The 17,620-nt window shown below is 49.2% G+C and overlaps 1 protein-coding gene across 5 annotated transcripts in view; it reads left to right on the top strand.

Moving 5' to 3' along the window:
* Positions 1-17,620, top strand: part of Daam2 (dishevelled associated activator of morphogenesis 2) — a 112,361-nt gene that overhangs the window by 79,817 nt on the left and 14,924 nt on the right. For 3 of the 5 annotated variants that reach the window (XM_052191959.1, XM_052191960.1, XM_052191961.1), the window contains exons 8-17: positions 533-636; positions 2,370-2,436; positions 3,333-3,450; positions 5,658-5,796; positions 7,916-7,974; positions 8,086-8,270; positions 8,757-9,056; positions 12,222-12,329; positions 15,274-15,380; positions 16,611-16,695. In XM_052191959.1, the coding sequence (XP_052047919.1) occupies positions 533-636; positions 2,370-2,436; positions 3,333-3,450; positions 5,658-5,796; positions 7,916-7,974; positions 8,086-8,270; positions 8,757-9,056; positions 12,222-12,329; positions 15,274-15,380; positions 16,611-16,695 (1,272 nt within the window). Of the gene's footprint in view, positions 1-532; positions 637-2,369; positions 2,437-3,332; positions 3,451-5,657; positions 5,797-7,915; positions 7,975-8,085; positions 8,271-8,756; positions 9,057-12,221; positions 12,330-14,409; positions 14,554-15,273; positions 15,381-16,610; positions 16,696-17,620 lie in introns of all 5 variants that reach the window. The other 2 variants (XM_052191963.1, XM_052191962.1) reach the window with 2 other exon arrangements.

Raw genomic sequence — 17,620 nt, forward strand, 5'->3', positions numbered from 1 at the left:
CTATTAAACTCCACTTCCAGAATTCAATGCTTTCCTAGTTCAGAGTCGCCAAGTTTTCCATATACGTCCAAAACACATTATGGCCAGGTCTGTCACAGCAATAGCCCACTTCCTGGTTGCAGTTTCTGCCTTAGTTACTTATTTATGGCTGTGGTAAGACACATGACCATCATGGTGCTGAGCATAGCATGAGGCAGCCCAGGCATGACACTGGGGCAGAAACTGAGAATGTATACATGGTTCACAAGCACAAGGCACAGAATGCTAACTAGGAATGGTGTGGGATTTAGAAACCTCAAATCCCACCCCCAGTGACACACCTTCTCCAACAAAGCCACACCTCCTAATCCTTCCCAAACAGTTCCACAGACTGTGGATCAATGATTCAAATATACCATCCTATTTTATGACAGTTATGAGACATAGTTATGATATGTGACCATGGCTGAGCTGGATGTTGACAGGGTCTATGGGTGTTTCTCTTGGACATGAGATGAGCCACTGAGTCTGCTCCTCCCTTGGTGACCCTCAGGATAACCTGGAATTCCGCCTGCATCTCCGGTATGAGTTCCTGATGCTGGGAATCCAGCCAGTGATTGATAAACTTCGGCAACATGAGAATGCTATCCTGGACAAGTAAGGCCCCAGCTGCCCAGACCCACCACAAACCTGTGATGGCAGCTCCTCTTGACAGGGTGGCTAGGACCCTCGAGAAGGCTCTTCTTCCCCTGGGGACCATTCCTATCCTAATCTTACAGTGCGCACTGTGTATGGCAGGTGAACCCAGCCTGCTTATCCCAGCCCTGATGTTACTGACATGCGAACCCATTGGTTCTCAACCAAGGTAGTCTTGTCTCTGAGACATCTAGGAATAGGTGCGTGGTGAGGTTGGGGGAGGTGTCCTTTGGTTTTCAACCTGGTCTGGGAGAACACTGCTGACACTCTTAGTTTTGAGGGAGCAGAAATGCTAAATGTCCAGTTCTACAGAGAATTTCCCTACCCCAACTGTATGCTGTAAATTCCCTGTTGATCAAAATGCATGATTGTGTTCCTATGTGTGGCTTCATCTCACTGGTGCAAGCCCTTTATCACAATGAGTTTTAAGAAGAGAGCATACAGGGCTGGGAAGATAGCTCAGCAGGTAAGAGCTCTTACTGTGCAAGTGTGAGGAACTGAGTTCAGATCTCCAGGCCCCATGTAAACACCAACACTGGGAAAGGGAGAAAGAAGATTGCTAGGGTTTTCTGGCTACCACCAGTTTTGCTCCAGGCTCGGTAAGAGACTTGGTTCATTGGGAAAAGGCAGAGGGATAGAAGGGACACCCAATCAATATCTTCCCTTGATCTCTAAATGTGCATAAAGCACAGACATATACCACATTCTCTCTCTCTCTCTCTCTCTCTCTCTCTCTCTCTCTCTCTCTCTCTCACACACACACACACACACACACACACATATTTACCCAAACATACTACTCACACAAACACATAAACACAAATATACACATACACATATGCACTCACGTATACATGCATGTACATACACATATACGCACTCATATGCATACATATTCACATACACATACATACCACATAAACACCATATACATAGACACACAGACACACACACACATACACACATACACTAGAATTAGGGAGAAGGAGAAAAAGAGAAACAATTGTTTTGATGTGGAAAGGGGGCAGTATTTCCGAGGAAAATAAAGGAGAAATTTGCTTTGAGGCCTAAATTGGAGATTAATACGGTAATACTGGGAGACAGCGGTCCTTGGGAAAGGATAGTTTTATCCTCCAGGAGGTGCAGAGCAGTGCCTAAAAGTGTTTTGGCTTGACACAGTTAGGGGTGGAGCTTCTGAGTTTTTGAGACAGGGTTTTCTACTACAGTCCAACTTAGCTTGGAATTCAATATCTAGCCCGGGCTGGTCTCCAGTTCATGATACTTCTCTGCCTTCACCTTCTGAGTGCTGGGATTGCATATTTGATACATCGTGGTTGGGTTAAGGTATGTTGATAAGTAATTAAGGACATTAATAATCACCTGGAGCAAACAAGGAAGCTTCCCACCACTAAGGGACAACTGTGCTTAACAAGTCAAAAATGTCAAAGTAGAGAAATGTGATCTGGGGCAGCTGGGCCTTGGTGTAACCACCCTAAAGGAAGCCCATGAAATCTCATCGAGGAGAGGAGGTTGGTGTAGACTGTACAGCCTCTTCTGGCCTTGCCCTGGCCTCATCTGAATAAAGCTTTCAGATAGTAAGGGGATATAGAAGGACTTGGAACTGCCTACCAGGGCTGTTCTAGCTTTAATACCACTTCCTCTACACACCGTATCTACCCTCCCTATCCTTCCAGGCATTTAGACTTCTTTGAGATGGTCCGAAATGAGGATGACCTGGAGCTAGCCCGGAGGTTTGACATGGTGAGTTGCTTGTGGGGGTGGGACAGGGCGCAACCATTGCTCCAGAGTCTATGCTTAAGGTCAGTCTAGTGCTGGCTGGATCCCCAGTGGTATTCCATGGCCAGGTCCTGTTTCTGAAGGAACTCTGGTGGTGTGCTGGCTCTTCGAGCCTCATCTCATGAGCTATTCCTGGTCACCTGTTCCCCAGGAAACCAAAAGCCACAAAGTAAGACAGCCAGCATGTGGACACTGTCAGTCTCAAATTCTTTCCCTGGACTGGCCTTTTCCCTGCCTCCCTAAAATTTCCCAGGTTGCCTCTTTCTATCCATTCCATCCGAGCAGCTCTGAATACACACATTTCCATTGCTCACATTTTTTATCATACAATCTCACCCACACAATGGCCTCTTTGGGGGCAGGACATAGAGGCAATAAGCATCACCCACTAGATGCTCGCAAAAACCAAAGCTACAGGCCACCAGCTGTTTAGAAGCATCCGTGCCTGCTTCCTTCCCTTAGTGTGGGTCAGCTGTTCCTAGTCAGGGTGGCTTGATTATCCACGGGGCACTAGACAAGAGTGGACATGATTTGCATGTCACAACTTGAGGAGGGAAGTGGGAGGACACCATTGGCATCTAGGGTGTAGGGCTATGGGTATCACTAAACATTCTTCAAGACAAGGAATGCCCCACCCCCACCCTCACCAAAGAATGCCAGTAGTACTGAGCTGGAGAAACTTTTTTGTATAATTACTAACTCTTCCCTCTGATCTCATCTATCTTTCTTTCTCGCTCCTGGGTGATAGTCAGGAAAGATGGACACAGCTAGGAAGATGGAAATAGTATCTTCTGGCCATTGTTTTTTTTTTTTCCTTTGCTGTCTGGCTCTCCTCTTCACTGTGGTTGGAACTCCCCCAGGTCCACATTGACACCAAAAGTGCCTCCCAGATGTTTGAGCTTATCCACAAGAAACTGAAGCACACTGAAGCCTACCCCTGCCTGCTGTCCGTCCTGCACCACTGCCTGCAGATGCCCTGTGAGTACCCTGCTCTTGCCTTCCCTCTCTCAAGCCTTGGTCTTGGTCCACCAGGTCCATGTGAGCTGTGAGCCTGTGAGTCAGACACGATTCCCTCTGTGTTTGCCTTTGTGAGGGCAGGCCGCCCAGTGACTAGAGCTCCTCCATCCTTGGTTTGCCTCCTGTTTCCCTGAAGGTGGAGCTCAGCAAATGGTTAGAACAACTCCAGCCTCGCAGTTCAATAAGCAGAAGTTGGATCATGACCAAAGTGCATTTTCTGTGATCTGTTGATGGCAGGTCCATTTGTCACAGGAAGCTTCGTGCTTAGAGGGAGAGAACGGATATACAATGCTCATGTTGCTCTGTTTGTTTTGACTGTGGTGTGATTGTGTATGCACGTGTGTTTGTGTGTATGTGTATTGTGTGTGGGGGGGAGGGGGTGCTGGAAGTCAATATCAGGTATGTTCTTTAATGATTCTCTACCTTAGTTTTTGAGATAAGAGTCTCTCACTGAACCTGGAGACCACAGATTCTGTTAGGCTGGCTGGCCCTTTATGCTAGATACTAGGAATGGAACTTGGTGCTAGTGACTGTGTGAGTCATCCCCCAGCCTCATGCTTGGTGTTGCTTTTACGTTTTATCATTCTTGCTGACTCCTGCCTTCTTCATGGACAGCAAATGGCATCTTGCGAGCAGGTGGCTGAGTTCTCAAATCCATGTGTTTTGGGGAACAAAATAAATTACTCAAAATTACTCATTGTTGCCCATAATATAATTGGAAATGAGCCTCAGCTGCACTCAGTGTTCGTTACTTTAGCTTTCCAAAAATAGAATATCTTGAAAATTTGGTCCTCTGTAATGATCAGCCTAATCAGGATCACCAAAGTCAAAGCGATAATGGTGTTGGTGACAACCACAACTTATCTAGTTCCACCTTGGGACACTGTCTGATGGGAGGTTCTTAGCACATTGTCTCCGAACCTCGGAACAACCTGTGTGCTGTTACTTCTGAGTAAGTTCTTTACACAGAGATGTTTTTCACAGTTTGGGGTCAGGCTTTAGATGAAACATGAAGCTGTGAGTGCCTTTATTGCATTCCTTTGGAACAGCAGGTAGACAAGTTGGCATCATGGTGTTGGTAGAATAATGTGAGTGGGAGCTGAACACTCTGAGCTGAACCAGGAAGCCACAGTCCTCCAAACTAGGCCTGGAGGGTGGACAATGGCTTACCAGTTAAAGGCACTTGCTTCTCTTCTGAGTTCAGGTTTCCAGAACACATGTTGGGTGTCTCACAGATACTTGTAACTCCAGCTCCAGAAGATCTGACAGACTTCTGGCCTCTGGACACACACACACACACACACACACACACACACATTTTTAATCCCAAAATCAGCCCAGATCTTTACAGAAGATGCTAAAATCTGCTTTCTTCTGCTCCCAGGAGCTCCTGCTTGGTGGTCCATAAGTAATGTGAACGACTCCCTACTTTCTGTCTCTAAATGAGGCTTTGAAGACACAATTGTCTAGCTTGTAGGTAGAATTTGATGTCAAGATTAAAGTAATTTTTCTTAGTGGCCATTAAAGATGAAGTAACCAAAGAAGGAACTATAGTAGCTCTTTTTGTAAAAAAAAGAAGTTGACACCCAAGTAGACTGGGATCAATGAGACTGGGATCAATGAGGCCTTCATAGTTGAATGCCATCTCCACCAAGAAGCCTCCCTGGGTTCATTCAGCCCTTCTGAACTCTTTCTGTTAGCCTCAGCACACATCCAGAAACCAACTGCCATTCTTTTTTTTTCCCCTGTAAGGCTGTAAGGTGAAAATAAAGATAATAATGAACTCTTGTTCAAGTTTTCCCTAGAGACTTCATTATTCAGCATGTAATATTCTCAAACATGTGTTTTCTATAGACAGTAGAAAAAGCCATTAACATGCCCAGGGCACAGGATGCCCAAGTCTCAGTAGAAAACAGGAACATTTGATGCTGTAGAAAAAATTTTAGGAAGATTCACAGGTCCATGAAAAGCCACCTGCAGATAAGGAGGAGCTGACTGGATTGTGAGTCTCCATGGTTGGAAGCAGCACTGTCTCTTCCACCAGACCAGGAGCTAGCCCTGAGAGGGGGAAGGGCTTGTCTTGCTGGCCAGAGCCTAAACAGCCATGCCAGAGAATGGACTCCAGGATCTCCAGGGCTCAGGACAGATGCATTTCTTCTGTCCCTCAGACAAGCGGAATGGTGGCTACTTCCAGCAGTGGCAGCTCCTGGACCGAATCCTTCAGCAGATCGTCCTCCAGGATGAGAGAGGTGTGGACCCTGACCTGGCCCCACTGGAAAACTTCAATGTCAAGAACATCGTCAACATGTGAGTTATGGCTGGCCTCCGCCATGGCTTCTGCCATCTGTACATCTCTCCCACTCTGGGAGCTCCCAACAAAACTTCAGCTCCCTCTTCAACCTGTGTGAGTGTCCAGAAACTCTGTTCATGGTATACAAACGCCTTCTCCAGTGTGACAGCTGAGTTAGCAACTTTGCTTGTTTCTGTGGCAAAATATGAGGCCAAAGTAATGGGGGTGGGGCTGCTAAGGGCATTTACACAGAGCACTGGTCAGTAGACCACAGCTCATGAGCCAGCCCAGTCCACCAGTTTGAGTTGAGAATTACTTTTCTTTCTTTTTTCTTTTTTTACTTTTTTTTTTTTGTTTTGGAAGGTATATGATTATTCCGTGTGCACGTGTCTTTTTGAGTTGCAGAAGTCTTTAAAATCATTTTAAGCTACTGTAAATGAGAAGGTGATCTAAGTGTAACACAGCCTTTAATGTCTCAGATTTAGCCTTAATGTCTCTCCTCTGAGGCTCTAGAGGGCAGAATAGAAATGAGGGTGGCATGTGTGTGTGTGTGTGGGGGGGGGTAATCTATGCATATGTGCATGCACATGTATATATATGCATGTGTGTAGTGTGGCTGCCTTTTCTTGTTTCTGTTTCACACCCCTCTTACTCTTTCTGTGTCCCAGATCTACTAGCTAACACAAGTTCCTGACACCCTTCAAGATGCAGCTAGGGACAGGAGGCAGGAAGGAGAAGGGGAAAAGGTCTTAACTCAGGCCATGTAGTAAAAGGCTTCCTGATCTGTTTCTGCACATGAGTACATGGGAATCTTCTAGAGTTCTCTGCAAAAGCCTTTCTCTATAGAACACAATTTGTGGACCATGCAGGAGGCTCCCCACTTCCATCTGGTTACGTCACTGCTTTTGGTCCTCCTACCAACTCTTGCTTCTCTGGCAGTACAGCACACACCAACCTACAGTTTGATGTTTCCAGTTATTTCCTAATTGGACCGTTGGGTTTCATAGAAAAATGGCATCAGCCCAGCTTATCCACTAGGGCTCCAACTGGTACCTGCTTCACTCACACAGGCTCCTGTGCCAGCAAACCCTGGGGGTGCCCATGGGTCCCCACACAACCATGCTGTTTGGGTTGATTACCCCTTCTTTAGCATCTGCGTTTGCCTGGTGGAAACCAGTCTACCCTGCATCCCTCCCCAGTCAGAGAACATAGTAAAACTCTGTCCTCTCCCAAGGAAGCAGTTCTTTAGATGGTAAAGGTTGCAGCACCCCAGTGACCACAGCCCTTGCCCTCTAAAGCAATCATACCATGGACTGGCAAGAAAGCTCAGCAAGTGGAGATGCTAGTTGCCAAGCCTAACATACTGAGTTCAATCCCCAAAATCCACATGGTAGAAGAAGAAACTGAACTCTCAGAGTTGTCCTCTCTGATTTCCACATGCACTGACATGCAGTATATGCATAGACAAATGTAAAAATGTACTAACTACTGGGCTATCATGCCAGGAGCCAAGCCCTCATAGCCTTAGGGTCTGAGGCAAAGCTATTTTTAACACCTGTTAGAAGAGTATGCTATAAATGAGGCTGGCTGTCCTGTATCTTAGATGTGCCACGATCACATTCTACCACCCTCTGCTCTGTCAGGGTGGACACTGCCCCTACCCTTACACACTGGGGTGACATTTTTGGCTCTTAGATACACTGATCTACTTTCAAAGGGGTGTGTGTGTGTGTGCATGTGTATGCGTGCATACGGGTGTGTATGTGTGTGTAGGCACATGTATGATAACATCCATGTGCATGTGTATACTACTTGCATGTACATGTGCGTTGTGTATGTATGCTTGCATCTGTGTGCGCATGTGTTGTTTATGGAATTGCAGACAGCCTAGCTTCAGTCCACTATCTGTCACATGCCTCTCATTCCCATCAGCCATCACACAGGTCTTTCCTGTTCTCATGGTCCCTGAGGTCACAGTGAGGAGGGTTGGGTATGGGGACATGGGGAGGCATCTGAGAAGCTAATACCTGGACAGGGCAGAGATCAGGGTCTTCCTCAGGGGAGTAGAGATGCCTGTCTTCCAGGAAGAGGCGAGGCGACTGTCAAAGTCATGTGGTCCCTTCCTCTTCTCAATAGGCTCATCAATGAGAATGAGGTGAAGCAGTGGCGGGACCAAGCGGAGAAGTTCCGGAAAGGTGAGGGTCCACCTGAAGCAGCTACACTCCCACTCCCCACACCCTTCCCCATCCTGCCCGTGACCCCAGCTCCCTCCTCTCACTTTTCTCTCTGGACTCATTCCCCTCCAGAACACATGGAGCTTGTGAGCCGGCTGGAGAGAAAAGAGCGGGAATGTGAGACAAAGACCCTGGAGAAGGAGGAGATGATGCGGACGCTCAACAAGATGAAGGACAAACTGGCCCGCGAGTCTCAGGAGCTGCGCCAAGCTAGGGGACAAGTGGCAGAGCTGGTAGCCCAACTTAATGAAAACTCAGTACGCGGGCCTCACCCCCTCCCCATTTAGATAGTTCAGCCAGCCTCGTGAGTTTCAGGCCTGAGTGGGCAGAATAGGTGTGGGGAGAAGACGAGAACCCCCAGATGAGGGAGAAGGAGAAGGACAATCTTGGGCCACAACCGCAGTGGCTCCTTTAGTCCAAATGGGAGAGCACATTATGTTAACAAATCAGAAAAAAAAAAGACCCTTCCTCTGGATGACACTGTTCACAGAAGTCTATCTTGGGCAAGAGAATGCAGAAAGAATTTCTGCCCCTTCCTTTTGACTGGATGTCTTTGTGCAGTGAGGATCCTACATTGCTGAATCCTGACATTTCACACTGATGGTTTGGGTGCATGCGTGCATGTGTGCGTGCGTGTGTGCATGCGTGCGTGCATTGGTTGCAGAGAGAAAAAAGAGAGGAGTGTGGAGACTCCATTAGCTCAAGATGGATGCATTATCCTGCCTTTCTTTGTCTTCCCACAGACCGGCCCAGTGTCTTCCCCACCTCCCCCTGGAGGTCCACTCACCTTGTCTTCCTCCTCAACAACCAATGATCTGCCTCCACCCCCACCTCCTCTCCCTCTTGGTAGCTCCCCACCCCCACCCCCACCACCCCTCCCTCCTGGCGGGCCTCCCATCCCCCCAGGTGCCCCACCCTGCTTCAGCTCAGGCCCGCCCCTGCCTCATGACCCCTTCTCCAGCAATGAAGCCCCACTCAGGAAAAAGCGCATCCCTCAGCCTTCACACCCACTGAAGTCCTTCAACTGGGTCAAGCTGAATGAGGTAAGTCATTGAGGGACTGTGCAGGTCCATGTTCTGCACCATGCTCTTTGCATGAAGTGTCTTGATTCTCCTTTGGGTCAGGCGTTAGGGCAGCCATGATGGGTACTGAAGAGGGGTTTGCTGGCTCCCCACTGAGGATACCAACACTGGGAGAAATGCTTGTTGCAGACCTTGCATTTATTGTCAAAGCCAAGTGGTGCCAATGAACCAGTGTGTGCTGAGGGTGAATTGAGAAGCAGACATTAGGGAGATGGCTCAGTGGGCAACAGTGCTTTGCCTGTAAGCCTGAGAGGCTGAACTTGAACCCCTCATCCACATAAAAAAAATAGTTATGGCTGTTTATGTTTTTAACCCCAACATTGTGGGACAGAGACAAGGGGTTCCAGGAGCATGCTAGCTCCCTGGCCTAACCAAAGTGACAAGCTTTCAGTTCAGTGAGAGACCCTGTCTGAAAGAATGAAGCAGAGATGAGGAAGAAAGAGATGGCACTGCCTTGTGAGAGCTTTGGGTCTGACTGACTAGGATATGTAGCCCGAAGTGCTTACAGATCTGGAAGAGTAGCTGAGAGAGGACTCAGCCCCTAACCCGTCCTACTGTGCCTCTAACTAACTGCCACCAAGCAAATCACTTGCCTGGTCTGCTACCATAGTTTGATTGTCCATCATGGGAACTAAGAATCCAAGTTATTAAAGCCTGGGGACCTGAGTTTGATCTCTAGCACTCACGCGAAAAAGAAGAGGAGGAGGGAAAGGAGGAGGAGGAGGAGAAGGAGGAGGAGGAGGAGGAAGAGGGAGAGGAAGGAAAGAAGAAGGAGAAGGAGGAGGAGGAGAAGGAGGAGGAAGAAAAGGAGGAGGAGGAGAAGGAGAAGGAGAAGGAGAAGGACAAGGAGAAGGAGAAGGAGAAGGAGAAGGAGAAGGAGAAGGAGAAGGAGAAGGAGAAGGAGAAGGAGAGGAAGAAATTGGACATGATAGCATGGACTTGATCCTGGCACTGAAGAGACAGAGGCAGGAGAATCCCTGAGGCTCTCTGGATAGCTGGCCTAGCCCACCTGAGTTCAGGACAGTGAGAGACACCGCCTCTATAAATAAAGTGGGCAGTTCTTGAGGAACACCACTGTAGATGACCTGATCTACATATTCACAACACACACATACATGTGCAGGCATGCCTTCCTGTATGCGTATCCATAGCCACCCACACATATCTACCCCCAAAAAACATTAAAATTATAGGATGTGGCAGGGATTGAAAAAATACAGAGTAGTGAGGTGCCTCAGCCAGTGAAGAGCTTGCTATGGAAGCCCAGAGGCGTGAGTTCAATCCCAGAAACCAAAGTGAAGGGGGAGGGACAGAACTGACTCTACAGAGTTGTCCTCTGACCGTCACATGCATGTGCTGTAACACAAAAAGGCCCCGTGAACACACATCATGCACATTACATACGCACAGCAGCAACCCAAACAAGAAGAAGAAAATACAGACGAGATCGTCAATAGCTTCTACGAGGTTGTCATCTCCCAGAAACCTACGCTAGAGATGACCGAGTGTTGGAAAAATTAAATTGGAGAATTTAGGTGGATATACTAGGGAGATAGGATGTGGTGATTATGAGGAAGGGCCGGGCCCTAGGATGCTTCCACGAAGGGATGAAAGGCTCAGCAGATGTGGGGGACAAGCTGTGTTTGGGAAGCAGTGAAGGTTGAGGTGACTGGTTTGCCATGTTGAATACCCAAGCCTTTGAGTACCTCTATCTTCTCTCTGACCTCCACAAGAATACAAAGGACTAGCTTTACTGTCATGGGCTCCCCACCCCCAGCCCTGTATAGGAGACACTAGGTCCCTGGATTTCCCCATTGCTTCAGTTAGCTTCTCTCCCTGCCTTCCTCTCACTTCCCATCCCTTCCTCTATCTCTGCCTCAGACCTTCCTTTCCAGTTTCCTTTTCTTTTTCTAGTCTCTTCCTCTATCCTACATGTGTGCTCCTGAATACACTCAGACGTGCGCACGCAAACACACACACACACACACACAGTGGTTGTTTCCACCACGAGAAGAATCTGTCTGTGTTGGCTTTGGCCAGTTGCCTATACCCCTTGCTGCTGTGAGCTTCCCAGCCCAGCATTCCACATGAGGGTCCCTGGCCCTCGGAAGGCCACAGGAATGTCTCCTCCCTCTTGACTCTGGCCTAGCCTCCCCTTTTCAGAGTTTAAGAAAACAGAAGTGAGTGAAAGGTACACTCTCAACTCTGAGGAGGAGGTGTAGGAAGGGGTTTTAGGGAGGTTGCCTGCTGGTCTCTAGACAGATGGAAGTAGGTGACCGGGTGATTTTAGTTCCAAAGACTAATGTTCTAGATGAGATAAGGATTCTTGGAGGCAGGGCTGCACGGTGAGGAGTGCTCTCCTATTCTGTGCATGCCTTCCACACTCCCATCCTCCGGGCCATCAACGCCATGTTACACTATTACTGGTGCAGTTTGGGCTTCTAGAGAGCCTATCACAAGGGTCCTCCAAAAAACACAAACAAACAAAAACTAGGATGGTGCCGCAACTGAAAGGTGGAAACTCTAAACTTATGGGCGGGCCCATTGCAAACATCAAAGATGGACGCACCTTCCCTGGCTCTGACTGACAGGAACTTGAGACAAGTTTTGCTGATCTGAACAGAGTTACTACATGGGGCCAGCATGTCCCAGTGTTTGGCACAAGTCCTCTTTCTGGGAATTGAGGAACAAGATTCTGGGAAAGAAAATGACCAACTCAGATCCAGGAAATGTAATCTATGCCCAGGCCCAGACTATTCCACATCTCTGTGAGCCACAATGCTTGCAGGGACTCTGTCAGAAAACAGGCCTGCAGGGTGCCCTCAGAGTATCGCCTTTGGTTGAATAGGTGCCCCAACTCTCCAGCCCTTGCAGTGATTTCTCAGATACTTGATGTGGCCTCACATGAAAGGGAGAGATGACAAGGAGAGACTCTGTCTCTACCAAGAGTATTGTAGAAGAGGGATGTTGGAGAGGGGAGGTGTTATTGGACTCCTTTCTGGAAGTCTGAGAGGTTGGCCACTGAAACATGTGCCTTTGGGGACTAGTTGTGTTAGGGAAATCTTGGCGGCTCTGTCACAGAAAAGCCAGGTCAACCACGGTCCTTCTTCCTACCCTGAATCTCAGGAGCGTGTTTCTGGCACCGTGTGGAATGAAATTGATGACTCACAGGTATTTCGGATTCTGGACCTGGAAGATTTTGAAAAAATGTTCTCGGCATATCAGAGACACCAGGTAAGATTGTACCCTCTGGTTCCTTGGATATTGACTTTCATTTTTTGACTTGCACACATGTGTGCACAGGTATAAACACTCACATTCGCGTGTGTGCATGCACGCGTGCGTGCGTGCGCGCACACACACACACACACACACACACACACACACGCATCTACCTACAGAGATGTTAAGGCTGTAGGGAAGAAGATGGATGCTCCTCTGTGCCACTTCAAGGGATCAAGACTGGGGCTGGGGCCTGGAAGGCCCTGCTCTGACCTGTTGAGGCTCTGTGTACATGATGGCCAGTTCCCCAGCCACAGAGAATGGAAGGGGGGTTCTTTTGCCGCCAGATACAGATCTAAAGTGATAAGCGCTTGTAGGGACCTCCAGGGGAACTGATTGTCAGCTCTCATTTTTCAATACTGAGTGACTTTGAAGATGTGTGAGGCCCTGGAACCTGAGTACAACTGTCATGCCCGGGGCACTTCCGCAAGTCCACTTGGTGATGACCATTGGGGCTCTATGTCCCTTGCTTTCTCTGCATGTCTTCTAAGATTCACACATTCATTTCTTCATCTCTGCTTGGCCCAGGACTCCAGCTTTGAGGACTTCTGGTATACTCAGGGGTCCTGAGCTCTGGTTGGTGACCAGTTGCTGAGGCCTGACATCAAGAGGTCTGCAGAGAACACCCTGCTTTGCTTTTTACCAAGTCTAGACCTGGAGATGACTCTTCATGAGGCAGTCAGGGCCAGGGTCATGTGGGGCCCAGCCAAAGGAGTAGTGTGGAGTTGACACTCTAGCCCTGTCTTGGAGGTTCCAGATAAAACAACTGATTATTTATTTGATTTAAATGTGGGTGCCTGTGACATCTGATCCACTGCTCTTAATTCCAAGTAGAATTTTGGCTCGTGCTGTGGTTAGGCTGGCCTGGTCACGGGCAGTAGTCAAGGCTCAGAAGCTGGGGAGAATGATGTGAATGTCTGTGCCAAGCGGAACAGCGTCAGGGCGAGGTGTATGCACGTGTCAGACATGGCAAACGCATGCTTCCCTTTATTTGTGAGTAATTCTCTGGGCTTTTGTACTGGCCTTTCCACACTCCAAGGCCCTGAGCTGGGATGGGAGACATTTAGGAAAGAATTCATATCTGGCTTAAGGCCTCCCAGGTTATTGAGAAGTGAGTCTATCATGAAACCCTCTGAGTTTCCTGCTTCATGCTGCTGGTTCCACTCCCTCACAGCTCGCCTGGGCCTTGCTCACATCAGCATCTACAACTAAACTCAAGCTAGAGCAATGCCACGAGGCAAACTTCCCTGCTCACCACCTCCCTGCGTCTTAAGGCCCCACGTCTTGAGCCTTGAAGCAGAGAAGATCCTGAGCCCTCTATGTTCTGGGTAGGGTCTAGACCCATGGCTTCAACTCCATCAGTGTCAGGAAGAAAGATGGGGGACAAGCTGTGCTCCCCAGTCCTCTTAGACATCAGATAGGCAAGGAGAGGGGCAAATCCAGGGTCACCTGCTTTTCCTGACCCAAAGACAGGGACTATCATGGTCTTCTGGTCCAAGTTCGTGGACTGATGCAGAGTTCACCTGGGTAGAGGAACACCCTCTGCCCACTCAGCAGGTTCTCAGCAGAAGCAAACAAAGAACTACTGACCAAAGATCAGGGTCCCAGTTCTGATGTTTGGGGCTACTTGGCCCAACTGGGTGCCTCCCTGGTTCCCAAAGTGGCAGTCTACCTGGTGTTTGTTTCTCTGGGTTCTGTGGGTGCATGTCTGCTGTCCACAGCTCTTTCTGGGTTCCTGTCTCCTGTTCCTGGGGACACAGAGAACAGAACAGATACGAAGGGAGCCCACATTTGTGTTGATGTTCTCGAGTCCCCAGCCTATTGACTAACATTGTGCATGTTTAATTCTCTGATGGCTGTGGCTGCTGCCTGCCTAGGAGCTGATAACTAATAAGATTCCCAGCAGGTGAGTTACTCTTGGGGCTCTGAACGTTCTGTCTCTTACCCACTGTCCTGGGCTGTAGCCCAGCACTGGGTCTTTGAGCGAAGGCTTGCCTGCACTGTCTCCAGCCTCTCTCACTCATCCATGTAGGGTTGCATGCAGGAGGGTCCCCAGAGAGAGAGAGGAAATGTGAGAGATGGAGGGACTGCAAGCAGACCTCTGACAGCCGCGGAGGCGAATGCCCACAGAACTGAGAAGGCTTCTAGGTCTATGGTATCAGCTTCAGGTGCCAAGGCAAGGCTTGCCAGGATGACTACACATGTTGGGCACTGCACAACTCCAGAGGGAAAAGCCCACAAAGACAATGGCGTGCCCGGCAGGCCCTGGAGTTGTGTGCCTTGGAACATGTGCTCTGGGAAAGTCCCAAGCTGGGTGCTAGAAAGGCTCCCGCATCTCTGATCAGGGAGGTCCAGCAGAAGGAGGTTTGGGATCTGTGATTTCTGCCTACTGGTATCGCAGAAGTGAATGCAGTATGGATTCTGCCTCTGTTTTTCCATACGACCTTTAAAACCCTTTAACCCTGCCACATTGAGATAGGCTGGCGATCTCCAGGAGTTAGAAACTATGAGCTTCTGGGGGTTTGAATCAACTTCAAATCATAAGCTTGGGGAGGGTCTGGGTGGGTGTAGATGTTTGATAAAGCCAACCATATTGCCTAAAGCCCCAGAGATTAATTATGGCTTCCATTTGGACAGCTCCTTTCTTGGCTTTCCAAGAGAGGCTGAGCTCTAAGAAGGACCCTTCCTGACCCTCCATCTTTTCTAGCCCAGGGTGGTTCTAGATCCTCTCTCAAGAGTTGGTGGTTAAACACCATACCTCTCACATCTTCTCTTTCTCTTTCTTTGTCCACTGGGTTAGGGGCTTCCCCACATTGAAAGAAGGGTGGGTTTGGGTGGTAGGCTTGAAGATTGGAGGCCCTACCTCAGTGGTCCCCCTGTAACTCATCATTTGCAGAAAGAACTGGGCTCCACAGAGGACATCTACCTAACATCCCGCAAGGTTAAAGAGCTGTCAGTCATCGATGGTCGGAGGGCCCAGAACTGTATCATTCTTCTCTCCAAGTAGGTGCTCACCTGTAGCAGGAAAAGAGACCCCTCCCCCCAAAAAGCACAAAATGAGTAGTGGAGGGGCTAGGATGTGGATAACTCGATGGTGGAATGCTTGTTTGACTGCCCAGTGTACACCAGGTCCTGGACTAATCCTGGGCACTGCAAAACAACTGTAGACATTGAGCTGCGGCCTGGGGAAAGGTGGTGGAGGAACGGGGTTGGGGGGTGATACTGGCCTTGGCTCTCTGACTTCCCCTGGAGGAGAGAGGGGTGGGTGCTGATTTAGACCTCTACCCTGCAAGCCCACGTTAAGCAGGGACACTGGGCTCTTCATACAGAAAAGTACCCTGTCCGCAAGGCTCCAGCGAGCATCTGCCAGTGGAGCCGCCCTAAGCGGCGGAGGGCCCACTCTACTAAGGCCTGGGAGTAGCATGATCTCAGCCTGCAAGCATTTCCCTGGGCTTAGGAACAAACGAGCAGTATCTGCGTTAACAGCACTGCTTCTGTGTGGGGGCCTCCCCCAGGCAGGGTCAGGGGCACCGCCCCAAGCTCTATTCTTAGTGCTGCCTACAGCCTCCTCTGGGACATCTGCCCCCTCTGCCCTGCCATAAGTTCCCTGGCCTGAGTTTCTTCCATTGAGTGGGGGTGGGGTGGGGGTGGGGGTGGGGGTTGCCTGGTTCCCTAGAGTCCTCACTGGGTGTGTACCTGGATGGGTGGAGAAAGGCTATGAGTGGGGATGAGCAGGGGGGGAAGACGGTGTGGGCAGGGGGCAGGGGGGTCCTGGAAGGCTGGTAGGAGCTGGATAGGAACTGGGCACTGTCAGGGATGGAGAGTTTTGCTGCCCCACTGCTCTGTCCTCCCATGGAGATGCTTAAGACATTTGAGGTAGAAGGGAGGAGTGGAGGAGGAAAAGGAGACTGGCCAGAAGGCCTCTGCCTGTCTGTCTTAATCTCCTGTGTCTCGTCAGCTCCGAGGAAGCTCAAGCAACGCAATGGGGACTCAGGCTTCAGTGAGAACCAAAACACTCATTATTGGGTATATGGAGTGGGTCATATTTCCTCTTTATTAAAATTCGACTCTATTATGAAGTTGGCCTAGGATGGTTTTGTGGAGGAGGGGTGAGGAGAGCCCATTCAAATTAAGGGCTGGAGAGGAGAAGAGGCCATGCTGTATGGAAGGAAGCCCCAGGGACTGTGCTGAGGGCCAGGCCAGGCCAGACTGCTCAAGGTGGATTTGTCGTAGGTTGAAGCTTTCCAATGATGAGATACGGCAGGCCATCTTGAGGATGGATGAACAAGAAGACCTCGCTAAGGACATGCTGGAGCAGGTGAGGCCCTCAGGATAGGGGAGGAGGCCAACCTGGGGACAGCTATGATACGTTTCACCCTATCCCAGAAAGGCTGAAGCTCTGGGGTTGAAAATTTTAGATCTGAAGGCTCTGAGGAGGTTTCTAGAAACTCCCTGGACTAACTTTTCCTACTGAACAGCCTACCAGAGAACTTTGTGGCCCCAGCAAGATCTCAAGGAAGAGTTGGCAGTGGTCATTTCCTCATCAAATTTCCAGTCAGTCCATTGATGGTGTCCTTTAAGAAAGACCTGACAAGTGGCAGACACGCACGCTGCCAATTGGACTTTATTAAAATGAAAAGCACAGTTGTCAAGCGCCCATGAAGTCCTGAGGTCCATCCTCAGGTCCCCAGAAACTGAGTGTGGTGCTGCACATCTACAATCCCACACTGGGGCTTGAGGCTAGCCTAGGCTTCCTGAGACTCTCTCAGAAGATGAGCTGGGCTACCGGAGGGAGGGTGGCTCAGCAGCTCGGAGCCCTTGGTGCCTGCATGGGAACCAGGTTCATTTCCCGGAACCCATATGCCGGCTCACAGACACTCATAATGCCAGTTTCCGGGGATTAGACTCCCTCTTTCTACCTCTGTGGGCACCAGGCACACATGTGGTACAGGCATACATGCCGGCAAAACACCCATACCCATAAACTAAAATAAATTTAAAAATATAAAAAAGGAGGACAAAGAGCCAGCATCAGTCAGAGAATATGCCCCCCCCCCAGGTGATAGCAAAGCAAAGTGTAGATAGCATTTTCCAAGAATGCCTAGAACAAATGGTGTGTGTTCGTGTTAATTGAGTAATTAGCAAAAGAAGCAGTTTGGAAACTAACTGTGGCTTTACAGAAGACGGTGTCTGGCAGCCTGTGAGCATCTGAAAGGTCCCAAATGTCTGTCGTCACCAGAGAA

The sequence above is a fragment of the Apodemus sylvaticus genome, chromosome 9, assembly GCF_947179515.1.
Source record: "Apodemus sylvaticus chromosome 9, mApoSyl1.1, whole genome shotgun sequence".
Classification (NCBI taxonomy): Eukaryota; Metazoa; Chordata; class Mammalia; order Rodentia; family Muridae; genus Apodemus; species Apodemus sylvaticus.